The sequence below is a fragment of the Jaculus jaculus genome, chromosome 12, assembly GCF_020740685.1.
Source record: "Jaculus jaculus isolate mJacJac1 chromosome 12, mJacJac1.mat.Y.cur, whole genome shotgun sequence".
Taxonomy (NCBI): domain Eukaryota; kingdom Metazoa; phylum Chordata; class Mammalia; order Rodentia; family Dipodidae; genus Jaculus; species Jaculus jaculus.
The window spans coordinates 18689102-18710677 of NC_059113.1; the positions used below are offsets into that span (position 1 = coordinate 18689102).

At 46.5% G+C, this 21576-nt stretch overlaps 1 protein-coding gene across 3 annotated transcripts in view; it reads left to right on the forward strand.

Moving 5' to 3' along the window:
* Positions 1 to 20762, forward strand: part of Pnoc (prepronociceptin) — a 30641-nt gene extending 9879 nt beyond the window's left edge. For 2 of the 3 annotated variants that reach the window (XM_045131792.1, XM_045131790.1), the window contains exons 2-4: positions 7592 to 7738; positions 16233 to 16626; positions 20394 to 20762. In XM_045131792.1, the coding sequence (XP_044987727.1) occupies positions 7613 to 7738; positions 16233 to 16626; positions 20394 to 20479 (606 nt within the window). In that variant the 5' untranslated portion in view covers positions 7592 to 7612 and the 3' untranslated portion in view covers positions 20480 to 20762. Of the gene's footprint in view, positions 1 to 7591; positions 7739 to 16232; positions 16683 to 20393 lie in introns of all 3 variants that reach the window. The other variant, XM_045131793.1, reaches the window with a different exon arrangement.
* The last annotated feature ends 814 nt before the right edge of the window (positions 20763 to 21576 follow it).

Below are 21576 nucleotides of genomic sequence, written 5' to 3' on the forward strand. Positions count from 1 at the left end.
GGGACCCCCGATGAGGCAGCTAGCTGCTGTCAGATATTCCTCAGCTCCCATCTGTGAGGAAGGAAGGGGTCTCCAGAGCTCCCCCACTGTCACTTGTTAAACTTTTTGGGGGGAGGCGGTGGCAAGGTCTCACCCTAGTCCTGGAACTCACTCTGTAACACAGGCTAGCCTGGAACTTTTGGCAATCCTCCTATCTCAGGCTCCTCAGTGTTGGGATTAAAGGTGTGAAGTATGACACTCAGCTAGCATTTGTCAAACTTTTGTTGAGGCCCTCCTAATGCTGCATCCCTGTTCTGGGTGCTTAGACACACAAAGAACCACAGGGCAGAGTCTCTGCCTCCCCAGAAGTCATGGGCTGCTGGGAGAAACACATATAAAAGCACAAGGTTACAGTATCAAGTACTAAGTAAACACAGCATTAAGCACTAAGTAAATGCACATCAAGTACTAAGCAAATGCAGTACTAAGTACTAAGTAAATTGAGTACTAAGTACTAAGTAAACACAGAATCAAGTACTAAGTAAATGTGGTAGTAAGTACTAAGCAAGCTGTACTAAGTAACCACAGTATCAAATACTAAGTGCCAAGAAAGAGACAATGGTGGTATTAAGGGGTGACTGCTATGTACTAGCTCTTTCTTTCATAAAGCATTTATGTGTTGGGTGCTTTATATGTGGAGATGTGTAGCACTGAGGTGTGTGTGCATGAACAGCATATGCACATGCCTTCAGAGGCCAGGGGAGGATGCTGAGTGCTTTCCGCTTTCCCTCAGTTCTACATTATTTCCTTGGGATAAAGTCTTTCACCGAACCTGGGGCTCCCAGGGTTTGCTGTCATTTCCATTGGTTGATCAGGGAGCCCTAGTGACCCTCCTGTCTCTGTGCCATACCCCACTTTTTAAAACACATTTTATTTTTATTTATTAACAGAGAAAGATGGGGAGAGAGAGGGGGAGAATGGGCGCACCAGGACCTCCAGCCACTGCAAACGAACTCCAGACATGTGTGCCCTCTTGGGCATCTGGCTAATGTGGGTCCTGGGGAAATCGAACCTGGGTCCTTTGGCTTTGCAGGCAAATGCCTTAACCGCTAAGCTATCCCACCAGCTCCATACTCAACTTTTTTTTTTTAAACAACAGGCATACTTTTTTTAAATTTTTTTTTGGTTTATTTTTATTTATGTATTTGAAAGCGACAGACAGAGAAAGAGGTTGAGAGAGAGAGAGAATGGGCGCGCCAGGGCTTCCAGCCACTACAGACGAATTCCAGATGCGTGTACCCCCTTGTGCATCTGGCTAACGTGGGTCCTGAGAAATCGAGCCTCGAACCGGGGTCCTTAGGCTTCACAAGCAAGCACTTAACTGCTAAGCCATCTCTCCAGCCCCATACTCAACTTTTTAATGTAGGTGCAATTCTAATGGCTTACAAATATAAGCCCACTGATATTCATAGGAGGTAGCTACCGGGCTTGTGCCATGTTTATAAATGAGGAAATGAGAGGATGAATACAGCCGGCAAGTTGCAGAAACAGGATCCAAACCCAGGACTCCCCAGTGCTGAGCATGGGAAACCCCATCGCACAACTCTGCAACATCAGTCCGGTGGGCCCGTGGGACACATGAGACGCCCAAGGCCCACTCGCTTGCTTGCTTCTCCCTGTGATGTGTCACTTGAAGATGACTCCACACAGGGACTGGGGAGAGACTCAGCTGGTAAAGTGCTTGCCCTGCAAGTATAAGGGCCTGAGTTTAGATCCCAAGACCCCATGTAAAAGCCAAGACTTGGGCTGGAGGGATGGCTTAGTGGCTAAGGTGCTTGCCTGCGAAGCCAAAGGGCCCAGGTTTAATTCCCCAGGGCCCACGTTAGCCAGATGCACAAGGGGACGCATGCATCTGAAGCTCATTAGCAGTGGCTAGAAGCCCTGGTGTGCCCATTCTCACTCTTTCTCTCCCTCTCTCTCTCTGACTCTAATAAATAAGTAAAAATAAAAATAAGCCAAGACTCACCTGTAATTCCAGCACCAAGGAGGCAGAGATAGAAGGATCCCAAGGGCTTTCTGGATAGCTAGTCTAGCCCAGTCAGTGAGCTCTAGGTTCAAGGAGAGAACCTGTCAAAAAAAAAAAAAAGGCTTGAGAGAGGACTTAGTGGTTAAAGTGCTTGCCTGCAAAGTCTAAGGACCCATGTTCAACTCTCCAGATCCTGCATATACCAGACACACAAAGGTGAGGCAAAGGATGGAGGGATGGCTTAGCGGTTAAGGTGTTTGCTTACAAAGCCAAAAGACCCAGGTTCGATTCCCCAGGACCCACATTAGCATACGGGCGGGGGCGCATGTGTGTGGAGTTCATTTGCACTGGCTAGAGGCCCTGGTGTGCCCATTCTCTTTCTCTCTCCCTCTTTCTCTGTCAAATAAATATATAAAATAAAATATTTTTTAAAAAGGTGAGACAAGCTCAAGGTTGCACATGTCCACTAGGTGGCACAAATGTCTGGAATTCAATTTCAGTGGCTGAGGCCCTGGCACACAAATTCTCTCTTTCTCTCTTTCTCTCTCTCTCTCTCTCTCTCTCTCTCTAAAAAAATAATAATAATAATAAGGTAGAAAGGAATTGAGGAAGACACCCGATGTTAACCTCTGGCCTCCACACACACATATAATCACAGTGGCATAGGAAACTACTGTAATTCAGGGCAGGGGCTAGAGATGGTTTCCCACAGAGGGCCATTCATGAGGAGGATGTGATGATCTGGGCAGAGAAAACATCCAGTGCCAATCTAGGAAGACATAAGGAGCCTGATGTGGGTGGGGACTGTTTGCCCTGGGCATGGAAGTGGTACCAAGGGAAGTGACCGAAGATGAGGCAGGAGCCAGTGCCCAGCCAAGTCCTTGCAATGCTTCCTGACAGCCAGGAGTGTTCCAGGGTTATTTCAAGTATGAAATGATGTCATGAGATTTGGAAGGTGGCTTGGAGGGAAGCCAGTTCATTAGGTGGAGTAATTAGGAGACTGTTACAACAGTAAGGCAATAAATCTCCAGGAAGACAATTGGGCTAGGGAAGGAAAAATCCAACTGAGATCCACTCATCGATATAGATATCTGGGTTCATTATTGTTAGCCCGAGACACCCCTCACTTGAAGGATAAGTGTGATCTCTCACAGAGGGAGAACAAGACCTGTCTCATCTGGACCCTGCGCCCCCCGCTCCCGGCTTCAGCATGTGTTGACTTTGGAAAGTGTGAACAGATGTCCTGAGCCACGTTGCCTGTTCACCACCACCCCCCATGGACTGTGATCCTGACTCCCTTTGAAAACGCTATTTTCTGGGTCTACAGGACATCCTGTTAGCAAGCGCTCATTGTTCAACAGCCACCTCAAATGTTCACTCATTGACTTTAATATCTACTGACCACCCTTCTGGTCCACTATCACTTTGGTTTGAAATGCTTCCATGGTGTACAATAAGAACCCAGTGGTCTCCAGCTGTGGCTGTTGATCAGCTAGAGGCCCCTTGCTCTTTCCATTCCCTGGCTCCATTCACATCCTTCTCATACACACACTTCTGAGACTTTGTCATCCACACAAGTTACCTAGAAATATTGCTAACAGGGCAGGAGAGATGGCTTAGCAGTTAAGGCACTTGCCTGCAAAGCCAAAGGACCTTGGTTCGATTCTCCAGGACCCCCTTAGCTAGATATACAAGGTGACACATGTGTCTGGAGTTCATATGCAATGGCTGGAGGCCCTGGCATGCCCATTTTCTCTCTCTCTCTTTCTCTCTCTGTCTGCCTCTTTCTCACTCTCTCAAATAAATAAATTTAAATTTCTATTTTAAAAATGATTTATTAAAAAAGAAAGAAAGAAATATTGCTAACAGCACAGATACTGGTTGAATGGTAGTGAGGTAGGGCCTGAGATTGCAGGTGGTATTTGAGAAGCAAGGTCACCTACATGCCTCAAGATAGTCTCATGAAATACACAGTAAAGACCATTAGTTTTGGCTCTCTATACTGAACTCTTTTTTTATTAAAATATTTTATTTATTTATTTATTTGAGAGAGAGAAAGAGGCAGATAGAAGAAGAGAACAATGGGCCTGCCATGGGCTCTAGCCACTGCAAATGAATTCCAGACGCATGCGCCACCTTGTGCATCTGGCTTATGTGGGTACTGGGGAATTGAACCTGGGTCCTTAGGCTTCGCAGGCATGTGCCTTAAACCACTAAGCCACGTCTCCAGCCCTATTCTGAACTATTTAATTAAAGAGAAATTTAATGGGCTTTAGAAAATGTATACAACTGTATGACCTCAACTAATAATCCTAAGACTTCTAGAAAGTTCCCTATTCTTTTTAATCAAATAAAGATGGTTCAACAGGAACCCAAGATGACTAGTTGAAAGGAATGGTTTTCCGGGGGGTGGGGGAGCTGGGAAGGTAGCTCAGTGGGTGAGAGTGTTTGCTGTGCAAAAGGTTGGGTATGGCTATGCCACACCTGTGATCCAGAACCGAGAAGGACAGAGACAGGATGATCTCTGGGGCTCACTGGTCAGCCAGTCTAACTGACAAAAAAATAAAAACAGGGAGCTCCAGGTTCAGTGAGAGACTCTGTGTCAGGGAAATCAAGAGAAAGTGTGATGGAGGAGAACATTCAGCCTCCTCCTTGGGCCTTTGCACACACACAGCAAACAATTTAAAAGACAGGCTCCGTGCAGTCCAGGCCGGCCTCGAACTTGCTGTGGAGCAGAGGACGACCCTGAACTTCGAATCCTCCTGCCTCCAACTCACAAGTGCTGGGATTACAGCTCTGCCCACAATGCCTGGTTTTATGCGGTGCTACGGATCAAACCCAGGGCCTTGCGCATGCTAGGCAAGCGTTCTACCAACTGAGCTCCGTCCCCTGTCTTCCACCACCCCCAGAGAAGCAACATTCTAATTCCAAAGACTTGGTACAAGGATTAAGTTTAAAAGGTCTGGGAGCCTCCTAGCACATTTTCAAACAATCCTGTATTTTAAAATGCAAATTAGGGCTGGAGAAATGGCTCAGTGTTTAAGGCATTTGCCTGCAAAGCCAAAGGACCCAGGTTCAACTCCCCAGGACCCACATAAGCCAGATATACAAGGGGGTGCATGCATCTGGAGTTCATTTGCAGCAGCTGGAGGCCCTGGCGTACCCATTCTCTCCCCTACCCCCTCTCCCTCTCGTTGCCTATTTCTCTCTCTCTCAAATAAATAAAGAAAAACAAAATATTTTTAAATGAAAAATATTGTCTAACTAATAAATCACTTCAGCTACCATCTTTGAAAGGTCTCATTATTCATTTTTTCCACAAATGATCCCACATGCCAGGTCCTGGGTTTGGGATGAAGTAGTGATTTTTGTCTTCATCTGTTTGGGTTGCTATAGCAAAATACCAGCTGGGTATGGTGACACACAACTTTAGTTCTAGCACTCAGGAGGCTGAGGTTAGAGGATCACTGTAAATTAAAGGCAGGCCTGTTCTACAAAATGAGCCGCAGGTCAGCCTGGTCTAGAGTAAGACTCTACCTCAAAAAGAACAAAAATAAATGAATAAAAATATTTGGAGGAAGCCGGGCGTGGTGGTACACGCCTTTAATCCCAGCACTCAGGAGACAGAGGTAGGAGGATTACTATGAGTTCGAGGCCACCCTGAGACTACATAGTGAATTCCAGGTCACCCTGGACTAGAATGAGACCCTGCCTCGAAAAACAACAACAAAAATAATAATACTAATTTGGCTGGAGAGATGGCTCAGCAGGTAAGGCATTTACCTACAAAGCCTAATAACTTGAGTTTGGTTTCCCCAGGACCCATGTAAACCAGAAGCACAAAGTAGTATATGTATCTGGAGTTTGCTTTCAGTGAGGCCCTGGTGCACCTGTAACTCCTCTCTCTCTCTCTCTCTCTCTCTCTCTAACTCTCTGCTTGCAAATAAATAAGTAAAATATTTTAAAAAAATAAAATAATAGGGCTGGAGAAATGGCTTAGCAGTTAAAGCATTTGCCTGCAAAGCCAAAGGCCCTAGGTTCAATTCCCCAGGACCCATGTAAGCCAGATGCAGAAGGTGGCACATGCATCGGGAGTTTGTTTGCAACAGCTGGAGGCCCTGGCGTGCCCATTCTCTCTCTATCTGCCTTCCCCCTCTCATTCTTTCTATGTCTTTCTCTCTCCCTCTCAAATAAATTTAAAAATTTTTAAGTAATAATAAAATTAATTTAAAATTATAAAACCAAAATACCAGAGACCGCAAGGGTTATAAATACCAAAAAATTATTTCTCCCAGTTCTAGAAGCTGGGAATTCTAATACAAAGATGCCAGCAGGCTCATTACCAAGTGAAAGCCCATTCCTTGGTTCACAGATGGCAGCTTCTTGCCATATTCTCGCACGATGATGGAGCTAGCTAGTCAACTGGTACTTCTTTGAATAAGGCCACTAACCCCACTCATGGGATCCTTCCGGATGACCCAGTCAGCACCTTTGAATACCATTGTCTGAGAGGTTAGGATTCTAGATTAGTCACTCTTCTCATTGCTGTGACATGACAGAAACTTCATGAACGAATTACTTACTGTGGCTCATGGCTACTCACAGGTCCAGTCTATGGTCACTAAGTCCGTTAGGTGTCAGTTAGGACCTCGTGGCAGGGAGTGTGTGGTGAAGGGCCTTTTTCAGACAGACAGGAAGCAGAGAGATGGGCCCATGTAGGGCAAGAAATAGTCTCCCCGGAACATGCCCCCAGCAGCCTACTCTTCCAACTGGGTCCCACCTCTGACCTTTCACCTCCTCCAAATAATAATGTTATGAATCCATCCAGGGATTAATCCACGTATTAGTTCAGAGCCCGTGCAATCGAATTCTCTCTGAAGACACCCACACAGAAGCATTCAGAGGTGTACTTTAATCTCCCAGGGGTCTCTTAATCCAATCAGGTTGGCTGTCATAGATGGCAGCGTATGAGTTTTGGAGAGAGACAAACATTCAGAGCATGACAGCAGCTCAGATCTGGTAGGAGCCCTGCAGAAACCTCCTGGAAGAGAGAACAGGGGCCCAGCTGCTCCTGGCCAGGGACGCCCTGGAGGACCAGAGGAAGCACTTGAGTCACTCACAGACCTCAGATTTTTCTCAGCTCACCCTTGCTCCACACTCTGGAAACCCCAGCTTCCACAGACATCACCTCATCTCTCTAACGGCCCTGGGGCAGGGCAGGTACCATGGCTCCTCTTTCTTGGCAGTGGAAACAGAGGAGAAGAGGTTGACTTGAATGCGCAAATCGAGCAGCTGGAAAGCCATGGCAGTGGCTTGCAGGAAAGCTGTCCCCTGCACTCAGAGCTGCTCCAGGCATGTCAGAGTGGCAGACATCAAGGGATGCTCTCCCTAGGAACCAGGCCCTGGCCTGTGCATGCCATGAGTACCTGTGACAAACTGGACCTTCCTAAAAGGTGAATCTGAGACCCCTGGAATAGTCCATACCAAGGAATGGCTTTCTTGCCACTCCCCCCCTTGGTTGGACTGCCAGGCCTGTCTAGCCTTCCCTCCAGGCAGTACTGATTGCCCTGTGTCCTCTGATTTCAGCGTCTTGTTTCTTGTTGCACCATGAAAATCCTGCTCTGTGATCTCCTGCTGCTCAGCGTGCTGGCCAGTGTGTTCAGTAGTTGTCCCCGGGACTGCCTCACCTGCCAGGAGAAGCTCCGCCCAGCCCTGGACAGCTTCAACTTGGAGGTAGGTCCAGGAGGTGGAGGACACCCCTCTTTCCTGCTGCCTCGTCCCTCTTGCTCAAAAGCAAGGGCGGACCCTGAGTAAGAAACTCAAGGGAAGGAGAAAAAAAAAAAACAGCAGACAGACACTTAAGCTTCCTCAGGCTGGAGAGATTGCTCAGTAGTTAAGGTGCTTGCCTACAATGCCTAATGGCCCTGGTTCATTTTCCCAGTACCCAGTGCCCACAGAAAGCCTTATGCACAAAGTGATGCATGCATCTATATTTACAGTGGCTAGAGGCCCTGGCACACCCATTTATTCTCTCTCTCTCTCTCTCTTACTCACTTTCTCTCTCTCCTCCTCCCTCCTTGCAAATAAATAAAATATTTTAAAAAAAAGGGCTGGAGAGATGGCTTAGCGGTTAAGCACTTGCCTGTGAAGCCTAAGGACCCCGGTTCGAGGCTCAGTTCCCCAGGTCCCACGTTAGCCAGATGCACAAGGGGGCGCACGCGTCTGGAGTTCGTTTGCAGAGGCTGGAAGCCCTGGTGCGCCCATTCTCTCTCTCTCTCTCTCTCTCCCTCTATCTGTCTTTCTCTCTGTGTCTGTCGCTCTCAAATAAATAAATAAATAATTTTAAAAAAGAAAGAAAGAAAGAAAGAAACTCAAGCCTCTCCCAGATGTCACAGGACTAGTCTGCATCACACAGCTGTTATATCCCCCTTACCAAGGATCCCATGATTCTCCCATTTCCCACCAGGATTTCTGTGATCCTCTCTCTCCACCACCAGGGCCCCTGTGATCCTATTAGTTTAATATCTTCCAGTAAAGATCTGCCCACAATATCCTGGTTTCCAGTGTTAAAATGACTCATTCTTACCAGGTGTGGTGGCACATGCCTTTAATCCCAGCACTTAGGAGGCTGAGGTAGGAGGATCACTGTGAATTTGAGGCCAACCTGGAACTAATTCCAGCTCAGCCTGGTCTAGAGCAAGACCCTACCTTAATATATGTATTTCTCATGCAATATATGTTTTATATAAAAATTTTAAAAAGAAAATTAACATCTCATTTACCCCCATTATTGGGTACTTTTCTCATTGCTATGACAAAGTACTTGCCAAAAGTAACTTAAGGGGAGAAAGGGTTTGTTTTAGCTCACAGTTTGATGGTACAGTTCCTCGAGGCAGGAAAGGCATGATAGTCGAACATGAGGCAGCTGCTCACGTTGTGTCTATAGTCAAGGAGTGGAGAGAGGGGCTCGTGAGGTGGCTTAGCAGTTAAGGCACTTGCATGTGAAGCCTAATGACCCAGGTTCAATTTCCCAGTACCCATGTAAGCCAGAGGCATCTGGAGTTCATTTGCAGTGGCTAGAGGCTCTAACATGCTCATTCTCTCTCTCTGTCTCAAATAAATAAAATGTTTAAAAAAGAAGCAGAGAAAGCTGGAGAGATGGTTTAGCAGTTAAGGCACTTCCCTGCAAAGCCTAAGGACTCATGTTTGACTCTCCAGGTCCCGCATAAGCCAGACACATAGTGATGCAAGCATGCAAGGTCACACATGCCCACAAGGGGGCGCACACATCTAGAGTTCAATTGCATCCTCTCTCTCTCTCTCTCTCTCTCTCTCTCTCTCTCTCTCTCTCACACACACACACACACACACACACACACATTAAAAAAAGGTAGCAGAGAAGCTGGACGTGGTGGCACACGCCTTTAATCCCAGCACTTGGGAGGCAGAGGTAGGAGGATCACCATGAGTTCAAGGACACCCAGAGACTACACAGAGAATTCCAGGTCAGACTGGGCTTGAGTGAGACCCTACCTCAAAAAAAAAAAAAAAAAAAGGGCTGGAGAGATGGCTTAGCGGTTAAGCGCTTGCCTGTGAAGCCTAAGGACCCCGGTTCGAGGCTCGGTTCCCCAGGTCCCACGTTAGCCAGATGCACAAGTGGGCGCACGCATCTGGAGTTCGTTTGCAGAGGCTGGAAGCCCTGGCGCGCCCATTCTCTCTCTCTCCCTCTATCTGTCTTTCTCTCTGTGTCTGTTGCTCTCAAATAAAAAAATAAATAAATAAAATAAAAAAAAAAGCCAGGCGTGGTGGCACACGCCTTTAATCCCAGCACTCGGGAGGCAGAGGTAGGAGGATCACCGTGAGTTCGAGGCCACCCTGAGACTATATAGTTAATTCAGGTCAGCCTGGGCCAGAGCGAGACCCTACCTTGAAAAACCAAAAAAAAAAAAGGAAGAAGAAGAAGATGCAGAAAGAAATCAGTAATGGTCCTCAGCTCACCTCTGTTTATTAAGTTCAACATACATATTAAGCATGTATGTTGCCCACCGGTTTTGATATTACACGTAATTTTATAATGAACATCCAGGTACCCAGAATGTTCTCTTAATTTCCAATTTCCAACACAAGGTGCAAATCCAATGTTAAATTATTGTTTTATTAAATAAAGTGCTTTCTTGACTCCTTTCATTTCAGTCTAGCTATTTTGCTCCCATGAAATCCAGTGTAATTCAATTATTTTTTTTCCTTTGAAGTCAATTAAGCTTCTTTGAAGATGCCATTTTAAATCGAGCAAAGTAACCCCCGTTCTTTAGGGCAAATGTGCAGGTGTAAAACCCAGAGCCCGTGCTGGCATAATACACCGTGCCATCTCCCAGCTCCAGGGGACACACGAGTTGGCTCATCCCCAGCAGACAGGCACAAAGGCGCTTCCAGGTGGCAGCCCCCTCCCCCCCCCCCCGTGTCCTCAGCAGGAACACCCGAGTGAGCCATCGCCATCCATCGGGAAGAGCAGCCCAGATGACCCTCCCAGTGGGCTGGGTTCCTGTAGCCCACCCTTTCATTTTCCTCTGAGCACCTACCTGCCCATTATCTGGTCCTTCACACAACCTCTCTTGGTTCTCTGGTCTGCTTCATAGGTCTCTTCCCTCTCTACTCTTTTCCATCCTCCTACTTTGGTCCCAATTCCTCTGCCCATCCCATAGGAATGTCTCGATGCCCTGCTTCTTGCCCTTCTGTTCCTATCCCTCTGAGATGCCACCATACATCCTGGTCTTGCTTCCCCAAGCTTCAGGTAGTTCCCAAAGTTAAACTCAGTCCTCCTCTCTCCTGGACTCAGGCCCAGATTCCCAGTCACTTTCCATAGCTTCCGAATACTCGTTCCCACCCAGCTACCTCACCCCCTACCTTTCCCTCTTCCCCGTCCAATAAACGCTACTTGCATCTCAAGCATGGATGAATCTTCACCTCATATAAATAGCACTTTACTGACTCATCAAGGCAAGGTCAGGTTCAAGTGGGATTTGCATATGGAAATACAGAGGAGAATCAGGAATGAGGCCAAAAAGAGCACATAGAAAACTAAGCTGAGGCTGGGCCCATGGCGGTGCACATCTTTAATCCCAGCATTCGGGAGGCAGAGGTAGGAGGATCGCCGTGAGTTCGAGGCCACCCTGAGACTACATAATGAATTCCAGGTCAGCCTGGACCAGAGTGAGACCCTACCTCAAACCCCCCCCCCCAAAAAAAAACAGAAAGAAAGAAAGAAAAAGAAAACTAAGCTAGAGGTGAAGACTTCTTGGAGACCCAAACACAGACAGGAAGGCAGGAATGGTAGAACCAAGATCAGGGTTGGCCAGAAAGGGCTGGAGAGATGCCACGGTGGCAGCTCACAGTGGCACTCAGGGAGGCAGAGCAGCAACAGAGAGATCCTTAGGTTCTGCCTGGATTTCATCTGAGGACGCCCCCCCCCCCCAAAGTGGATTGCAGGTTTGCCACAGCAGCTGGGAAGTAGCAACAAGCGTAAGTGAGCAGTGGGGAGCTGACTATAACACCCCAAGTTCTACCCCAAGTGACACACTTCCTCCAGCAAGGCTCTGCCTCCCAAACTGCCACAGCTGGGGTGGGGAGGTGAGTGTGAGGCTTTATCACACACATGTGATGCTATGGGGGGGACCGTTTCACATTTAAACCACCACACCCACCTGCCTAATCTGCCTGCATCCCGGAGGCTCTTGGCCGTCATTTGCTACAAATGATGCCCATCTAAGGATGGCCAGTGCATGTGTGATAAAAACTAACACAGGGCTGGAGGGATGGCTTAGCAGTTAAGGCGATTGCCTGTAAAGCCAAAGGACCCTGGTTCACTTCCCCAGGACCAGTATTAGCCAATGCACAAGGGGGCGCGTGCATCTGAAGTTCATTTGCAGTGGCTGGAGGCCCTGGTGTGCCCATTCTCCCCCCGCCCTCTCTCTCCCTCTTTCTCTGTCAAATAAATAAATTACATATATATATATATAAAACTAACACAATTGCTCTTTACACAATGCCCTTTACTTTAGCTTTCATACCCCCAATTTCTTAACCAGTCTGACCTTGAGCTTGATGAGAAAATGAAAAAGATTCCTCCTGGCTGGTGCTGATGTTCTTGGTACCTGCAGAACTATCTCACTTTTTTGGTAATCCATCTGGCCATCTCAGCACACATCACAGTGGGTGGCACAGAGCAGGGCTCAATCAGCCTGCAGAAATTGTATGGTTCTCAGAACTTTAGGCTCCCGTTGGGCACATTCGAAGTAGCCACTATAGTGCTCTTACGTTGGCACCTTTCAGAGTCACTGAAGAATCGGTGTGCAGACATTCTTAGCTTTACTTCTTAGAAGCAAGTGAGAAAATGGACCTGTAAAAGCTTCCCAGTCGGAGATAAATGCTTCATGATGCCTGCTGACTCCCCAAGGCCTGGCTGCCTGCTTGGTTTAATTTCTAGTTTGGATTCACTTTTAACCTATTTTTAAGGAGAATGAAATGACAGGAGTGTAGGCAATCACCTCTCATTTCCAAATCTGTTAACCCTTGCCTGTGTCCAGTTTTGAATGATGGATGGGGAATCCTGACTCGGGACTCTTGGCTTCATCGAGAACGTTTCTATTTCCATTCCTGCTAGATGGCCCGAGTGTGGCTGGCTTTTTGTTAATCCTTTTAGCCTGTAAATGACTCACCACACACCCAAACCCATTGCAACGTGCTGCCTCTTCACCTAATTGGGAGTGGTATTTATCCCATCAGTTCAAGTAGCAGAAACTAGATTCACTCATTTGTTTTAGAGACAGAGAATAAGACAAATCACCCGCAAGAAAAATGTGGGGAAATGCGTTTGAAGCTGCCTAAGTCTCTTGCAGAAGAAACTGCCTCTTGGCAGCTCTACTTCATTATATGAGCATTCTGAGACAGGAACTCCTGGTGTGGTTTTGTTTTATGTACTGGTTGTGTTAGCCTTTGAATACTGTATTTTTTTTTTTTTAGTCGTTTCATTTATTTATCTATTTGAGACAGAAAGAGGGAGGCAGAGAGAGAGAGAGAGAATGGGTGCACCAGGGCCTTAGCCTCTGCAAATGAATTCCAGACGCATGTACCACTTTGTGCATCTGGCTTATGTGGGTCCTGGGGAATTGAACCTGGGTCTTTTGGCTTTGCAAGCAAACGCCTTAACTGCTAAGCCATCTCTCCAGCCCTGAATATTGTACTATTGATGTTATTTATTTTGCAGTACTTGGGATTGAACCTGTGGGTGCTGGGCAAGTACTAACCCATTGAGCTACATTCCCAGCCATGCTTGAGCTCTTTGAGCAAATGGCCTCCAAACACCACTAAAATGGAACTGAACCAACACAGTGACCTTTCTCTTTTCCCTCCAAAGGGCTCATGTGCCCCAATTTTTGTTTTTCACTGCTGGGATAGAACTGGGGGCATCATTCACATGAGACAAGTGCTCTGTCATGGAGTTGCACCCTAATCTTTGATGCAGACATCCAAATGGCCCTTTGCTCAGCCTCCTCACAAGCTCAGCTTCACACATCAATTTGGCACCAGTCTGGGACTCCAGATGCTCATGCAAACTCTGGCTTAATATAGCAATGCCATCATCTTGGGCTGGGAAAATGTGTCCAGCTCGCTTAATAAGCCATTAGCCCGTCTCTGGGAAAGTGGCTAATGATGCCCTAGACCAGAGAGCTATAGGCATTCAACTTACAGGCCCATCTGGTGCTGCAAATGCGGGTTGGGAATTTAGATACCCCATACCTTCTCCTAAATCAAGACTTGTGATGATTTGGTGTTGAATCTGGATACAGGCTGTGGCATCTGGTTTGATCATAAAAATTCATTTCCTCTGATTGACACAAAATCTAATTACCATCTGGAAAGTAACCAAGGAGCTCTGGGAAGACCAAGTGGCCTCTAGACTCATCTCTCCCACCTCTAAACCAAAGGTGAAACACATCTCAACAACCGTATGGGACTCCTTCTCTCTGAAGTTGGAACAAGTTCACAAATGCCAAAGTGCATTTCGAGTTCCAAGTCCTACACCTCTATGGGCTTTCTTGGTGCTATGCACAGTTCTGTTCCCACTGACTATGGACAACAGTGTCTCCTCGCACCTGCCACTGTGGACATCAGGGGACAGATAACTATTTGTTGCTGAAATATGTTCTTTGTAGCAAAGGATTTTTACTAGAATCCTCAGTCTTTGGGTAGGATTAGAAGACACACATAACGAGCTGGAAGGATGGCTTAGCAGTCAAGGCACTTGCCTGCAAAGCCAAAGGACCCAGGTTCGATTCCCCAGGACCCACATTAGCCAGATGCACAAGGGGGCACACTCACCTGGAGTTCGTTTGAAGTGGCTGGAGGCCCTGGCGTGCCCATTTCTCTCTCCCTTTTTCTCCACAAATAAATAAATAAATAAAATATAAAAAAGAAGACACATGTAATGATGACCAAAATATCTCCAAGTACTAGACTGTCCAGTCCTCAGTAGAATTTTTTTTTAATTTTTATTAACATTTTCCATGATTATAAAATATATCCCATGGTAATTCCCTCCCTCCCCACCCCACACTTTCCCATTTGAAATTCCATTCTCCATCATATTACCTCCCCATTACAATCATTGTAATTACATATATACAATATCAACCTATTAAGTACCCTCCTCCCTTCCTTTCTCTTCCCTTTATGTCTCCTTTTTACCTTACTGGCCTCTGCTACTAAGTATTTTCATTCTCACGCAGAAGCCCAATCATCTGTAGCAAGGATCCACATATGAGAGAGAACATGTGGCGCTTGGCTTTCTGGGCCTGGGTTACCTCACTTGGTATAATACTTTCCAGGTCCATCCATTTTTCTGAAAATTTCATAATCAGTAGAATTTAATAGAATGTCTACTGTTCACTAAAAGGAGAAGACACCTATACAAGGCTCAAATATGAGTAAGATGTGCCCCAAACTTGTTGGGTTCTGCCTTTGAAAGTATTGCCATTATTTATATTAAGCATTAAAATTCCCACAAGAGTAACACAGACTTAGGGGGGAACATAGAAGCAGGAGAGAGAAATTCTTGCCAGAGAACAAAAAGAAGGTAGCATAGAGAGACAGCCTAGGAATGTGGCCGGGTCCCAAAGGATAGAGGGAAGAGGAAACATGGGGACGGGAGGCCTGACAGGGGTGGCAAGAGGAAGAATGGGAAATAAAGTGTGGAGCTGGGCATGGTACTGGTCACTTGAATGGCCTGTTCATGAGTCTGGAGCTATTACCATAGGTGAGATGTTAGAATGCTATGGGCCAGGTAACGATGTGACCAGGCTAGAGGCCCCCACTGGTACATGGTGATCATAAAACACACGTGCAGATTTAACTACGTGCCTTCACATCCCCGATGCCTTTACCCACTCTGACCTTCCCTGAGCCCGATGAGAGAATGAAATAAGACTTCTTCTTCAGCTCAGCAACAGAACCCCAAGGATATAGCAGAGCGTAGTGGGGGACGGAGAGGTAGGTAGTAACCTTCATTCTGTGGTAACTTGCTGGCTCATCTGAGGATTAGTTACCCTCACCTCTGAACCCTAGATTTTTTTTTTTTTTTTTTTTTACCATAGAGGAATGGAGCAAAGACAGGTGGTTCTGTTTCTTTCCAAGCCCTGTGAACCTAAAAGGCTATATACATAAAACTGCTGCACAGTGCCTGAAAAATGCCTTCAGGGCTGGGGAGATTGCTCAGTGGTTAAAGTTGCTGGCTTGCTCGCAAGGCCTACTGGCCCTGGAGGTTCAAGTCCCCAGTGCCAGAGTTAAGCCAGACACAAAAAGTGAGGCATGTATCTGGAGTTCATTTGCAGTGGCAAGAAACCCTGGTGCGTCCTTTTGCTCTCGCTCTCAAATGAATAAATCACAATCTTAAAATAATAATAGTAATAACTAGCAGACAGGCATGGTAGTGCACGCCTCTAATCCCAGCACTCAGGAGGCAGAGGTAGGTGGATCGCCCTGAGTTCGAGGCCACCCTGAGACTACATAGTGAATTCCAGGTCAGCCTGAGCTAGAGTGAGACCCTACCTCGAAAAACCAAAAAATAAAATTTAAAAAAAAAAAATAACTAGCTTCAGAATACAGCTACAGATGACAGAGGACTTGACCTTGGATTAACAGATGTCCCTTGCGTCCACCTGCGTCTTTACAGGTGTGCATCCTCGAGTGTGAAGAGAAGGTCTTGCCCAGCCCAGTCTGGACTCCGTGCACCAAGGTCATGGCCCGCAGCTCCTGGCAGCCCGTCCCTACCGCCCCGGAGCACGTGCCAGCAGCTCTTGACCAGCCCAGAGCCTCGGAGATGCAGCATCTCAAGAGGATGCCCCGGGTCAGGAGCCTGTTCCAAGCGCACAAAGAGCCGGAGCCCGGCGTGGACGGAGCCGGAGAGCTGGAGCAGAAACAGCTGCAGAAACGGTTCGGAGGCTTCACCGGGGCGCGGAAGTCAGCGCGGAAGTTGGCCAACCAGAAGCGGTTCAGTGAGTTTATGCGGCAGTACTTGGTCCTGAGCCTGCAGTCCAGCCAGCGCCGGCGCACCCTGCACCAGAATGGTAATGTGTAGCCGGAAGGAGCCCCTCCCAGCCGCACCTGCCACTGCAACCCATGAGTGAGTTGGGCACCAATGAACAGGGGGCAAGAGAAGACCTGATGTATACACCCAACTGTCTTAGGCTTCTGCCCAGGCAGCATGTTAGCGCCCAGATCTCCCAGTTCATTCTCTTTCCCTCTTTTTTCTCCTCTCTCTCTCTCTCTCTCTCTCTCTCTCTCTCTCTCTCTCTCTCCTCTCTCGGGAGGGAAATTCACCTCTCTACCTCCTGCCTACCCTTTTCCTCTAGGGAGCAGATTTTCCTGCCCTGGCTCCTTGATGCTGACCACTCCCCAGTGGCAGACTGGTTACCATGGGGATAATAGTAGTACGTTAAGATAACTAATTCCTCTTTAGCTCTCCGGGAGCTTAGTTACTATGGGGACAGTTAAGTGGACCAATTCCCTTAGCCGGTTGCCATAGCAACCATTCAGCTCACCTTTCCTCAGAGACTTTATCTGCTAAAGACCAATAGCCAGACCTACTCTTAGCCATTTGCAAAAGAGGCTGATTGCTGCTCCACCTTCAAAAACACCTCGTCCACTTCTCCCTTCCCCCTACACCTCAAGGTGACTGACTCCATGGAAACCATTAACAGTTCCCATTTCCTCCAGCCAAGAAGTGCTTGTTAGGACCAAAAAAAAAAAAAAAAAACTTTCTGCTTTTCTTTGTTCCACAAGCCATTTGGTCATCCCACCACCTTCCCAAGGAAAGACTGATACTCTATTTTTTTAGTCAGTGACAACATCAGAGAGCCAGGCCTCAAGAATTTACCCCAACTGACCTACTAGATTTAAAAGATGAACTAAGAAACACATTTCTTCCGGGTGGTGGTGGCGCATGCCTTTAATCCTAGCACTCAGAAGGCAGCAGCAGGATTGCCAGGAGTTCGAGGCCACCCTGAGACTACATAGTGAATTCCAGGTCAGCCTAGGCTAGAGGGAGATCTTACCTCAAAAAAAAAAAAAAAAAAAAAAAAAAAAAAAAAAAATATATATATATATATATATATATATATATATATATATACACACACATACATATATATATATACACATATATATGTATATACATGTTTATATATGTATATATTTATGGGTATTTATATATAGTATATGTGTGTGTGTGTGTGTATATAAATGTGTTCCTTTCCTCACTTTTTGCCTCTTTTCCAGGTGCCATTTTGTTTATTTGTTGCCTTTGTTCCTATCTCCTTCTTGGCTCTTGCTCCTACCTTCTTCCCTCAGGGGCGTACTTAACACTAGTCACTTAAAACACATCAGAAAACATATTAACAAAGACCTAATTTATTGAACATTCATTCCAAGCTCAACTCTCCTTAGCCCATCACCAATACCCAGCTTTAAATGACACTGAGAATTAATTAGCACAGTGCATTTAAGAAAAATCCCAGCTGTGAAGTTTGGGTTCCTTAATCTGCATTTGGTAATGTGACATGTGCAGAACCCCACACGTCTCTTGAAACAGCCCAGAAACATAGCTTAATGCAAAGAATTAATAAGTTTGACAAAAATCATCAAAAAGCTTTAACCAACTGGGCCTATTCCTTGACCTAGAGACAGAAAATAAAAGTGTATGTAAGCCGGGCATGGTGGTTTATTAATCCCAGCACTCAGGAGGCAGAAAGTAGTAGGATCACCATGAGTTTGAGGCCACTTTGAGACTACATAGTGAATTCCAGGTCAGCCTGGGCTAGAGTGAGACCCTAACTCAGAAAGAAAAAAAAAAAAAGGTATGTGTTCCTTTTGCTTCTCATACATCAAAGGTAGATATTAGTGATAATCCTCCTTCAAGGTATATTAATCTTTGGTGCCCACACTCTATCATGGAGATAGCCTACATAATCCCTTATGAACAGGCCAGCTCGTTTCACAGCAAGCCCATCCCCAAATATAGACACATGCACTAAATTGTAGGGAGAAGGTATTAATGTCGGCCAAATGTTTCATCTCCTGGGTGGGCCTGCGGTGTGTCTCAAGTCACATCTTGCATTCTTCACAAGCATTCTATTTCTTTCTAAGCCATATCTGCACAGTGCCTAGTGATAAATCTTTAGGAAGTAGTGTGTGGATTGAATTCTTTTAAATTTTAAAGACATTCTTCTTTAAAGTATCTCTTAAGGGACCTCAAAGCCCATATCTAATTCTAAACCACAACAATATTCTTTACCTAAAGACAGTTTAAGATCAGCTCCATTAGCAGGAATCATTTATTTGGGGGGCAGGAAACTATTTGAACCAGGCAATTGGTTTTTCTGATTTTCTATTATACTTCCAACTGAGAGTTACCAGAACAGAACGAGTAACTGCTTTTTGCAACATGCAAAGTTCTCAATGGAAACACTGGAAACATTAACCAGCTCATTTGAGTATTATTGATGGCTGTCCTGTCTCCTTGTTCAACCAGCTCTCCTCTCTCTCTCCCTCTCTCTCTCTCCTCTCTCTCTCTCTCTCTCTCTCCCTCTCTCTTTCTCACTTATCTTCCTTTCTCTCTTCTCTTCCCCCACCCCCATCTCTCCTGCCTATATGGCATCTGCGTTCCAAAGTGGACGTGTGTTAACGAACCTGTAATAGGCAGCTGAAACCTGGTGTCTATTCACGTACACAGCCCAACTTCCCTGGGCACAAGAAGAAATCCTCCACCTGGCCAATTCCCATTGCCAAAATTGTCCTTAACTTCTAAAATGCCCAATACCAACTATGCTTAGAAGATCGAGGGGTTATGCTGGGCTCCTCCCCGGGCAAGTAGATAGTGTTGTGGAAGGACCAGGCCTGCTGGTTCTTCCCAAGGGGTTAAGGAGGAAGATAAGCTTACGATGACTCAGAAACCTCTCCTGGCCACCGGAGAAAAACCACACTGAGTCGAGAGTCTTTTCAAAGCAGGAACTCACAGAAAAAACTCGCTCTATTGCTATGAGCAGTTGCCTATATCATGTTGGGGATGAAGGCGGGGATTTTAGGATGGAGGGGGAGGTAAGGGCCAATAGTAAACTGTAACTATTGAAACGGTAATTACAATTGCCACGCAGAGGTGGCAGGCCAGAAGCCATTAGGCATCTTGCTGAGTCCTAGCTGGCCAGAGACAGGTCGCCAAACTTTAGCTAGGCTCAGGAAGTTCCACTAGACCTCACACCTGGGCCTTTCAGAGCCCAACAGGGTTGGGGGGACACCCAACAGTGGAGTGGGGAAAAGAGCTTTTTCTGAAAGTATAATGATGTCCTGAAAAGACAGGCTGCTACGGTGTAAGCCCTGCCCTAGACAGAACCTAAAGAATGGCATAGCTGGTCTTGGGGATGACCATCCCTGTCCTAACCTATACTTTGGTCCTCTTTTCTGCCCCCCCACCCCGAGGCCTTGACTTCCAGACAGCAGAAGCAGACCCACAGTCACTGTTCATGACACTAAGCTTAGAGAGCTGTGCAGATGGGGACACAGTTTAGCGTGGTTTCTGAGCACTGGGGAGGACAGGAGGACTTCCATGGGGGGGGGGCTCGTCACTGTGCCCTTCAACGTCACATCCCTCCAGCCTCCCCTGTGTCCAGCGCATTAGTCCTGCCTGTAGATTTGGGCCGAGACAACAGGCGAGAGGAGGCAGTGAAGGGAGTCCCTTGTTGGCTTAAGTAAACTGCCTTCGGAAGTCGTGTGGGCACATAGGCTAGAAGGGCACCGAATGCGCAGCAGTTTGCCATTTTACTTCTTTCTGTCTCCCCAGGCGTCCAGGTGATCCCCCGAACAGCATGTGTCCAGCCCCAGACCTGCCGGCTGAGAGTCAGGATTCCTTCTTCCCCAAGGCACTGAGCACCTGCAGCAACCACCCCCCACCCTGTCCAGTTGTTGCCCCCTTCCCATGGCATGTTCTCCACAACCTCTTGCTACATCAGAGTGTATTTTTGTAATTCCTCCAGCTAATATTTTAATGGCCGCATCTTTCCTTCTCACCCACGTCCCCTATTCCAGGGCCGGGTGAAAAGGAGTATGAGATCCAGCCTGGGGTTTTGACATGTCACTGCCACACTTGTTTGTAAATGAGCTGTTCTTTTTGACTGATTGTTTGAAACAACTATTTCTCCATTAAACTTCTACCAAGCAAATGGTTCATAAACTCGTTGGCTGTTTTTTTATCATTATTATTATTTTTTGAGGCAAGCCCAATAGACTGACCTTTTTATGAGCGAGATTGCAAGAGCAAGGGAGCAAAAGAGAGAGAGAGAATTGGCATGCCACGACCTCCCGCCACTGAATTGAACTCCATGTACCACCTTGTGTGCATTTGTGAGCTTGTGAGCTTGTGTCACCTTGTGTGCCTGGCTTAGGTGGGACCTGGGGAGTTGAACCTGGGTCCTCAGGCTTTGCAGGCAAGTGCCTTAACCACTAAGCCATCTCTCTAGCCCTTGTTGACTGATTTTTTTAAAATTTGTATTTATTTATTAGAGACAGAGAGAGGGAGAGAAAGAGTGTGTGAAAATGGGCATACTAGGGCCTCTAGCCAATGCAAACAAACTCCAGATGCATGTGCCACCATGTGCATCTGGCTTATGTGGGACCTAGAGAATTGAACCTGGGTCCTTAGGTTTCACAGGTATGTGCCTTAAGTGCTAAGCCAACTCTCCAGCTCTTGCTGACTTTTTTTTTTTTTTTTTTTTTTGGTTTTTCGAGGTAGAGTCTCACTCTGGCTCAGGCTGACCTGGAATTTACTGTGTAATCTCAGGGTGGCCTCGAACTCTTGGCAATCCTCCTACCTCTGCCTCCCGAGTGCTGGGATTAAAGGCAGGTGCCACCACGCCTGGCTCTTGCTGACTTTTTTAAAGATTTTATTTACTTATGTATTTATTTATTTATTTATTTATTTATTTATTTGAGAGGGAGAGAAAGAGAGAGTGAGTGAGAATGAGCAT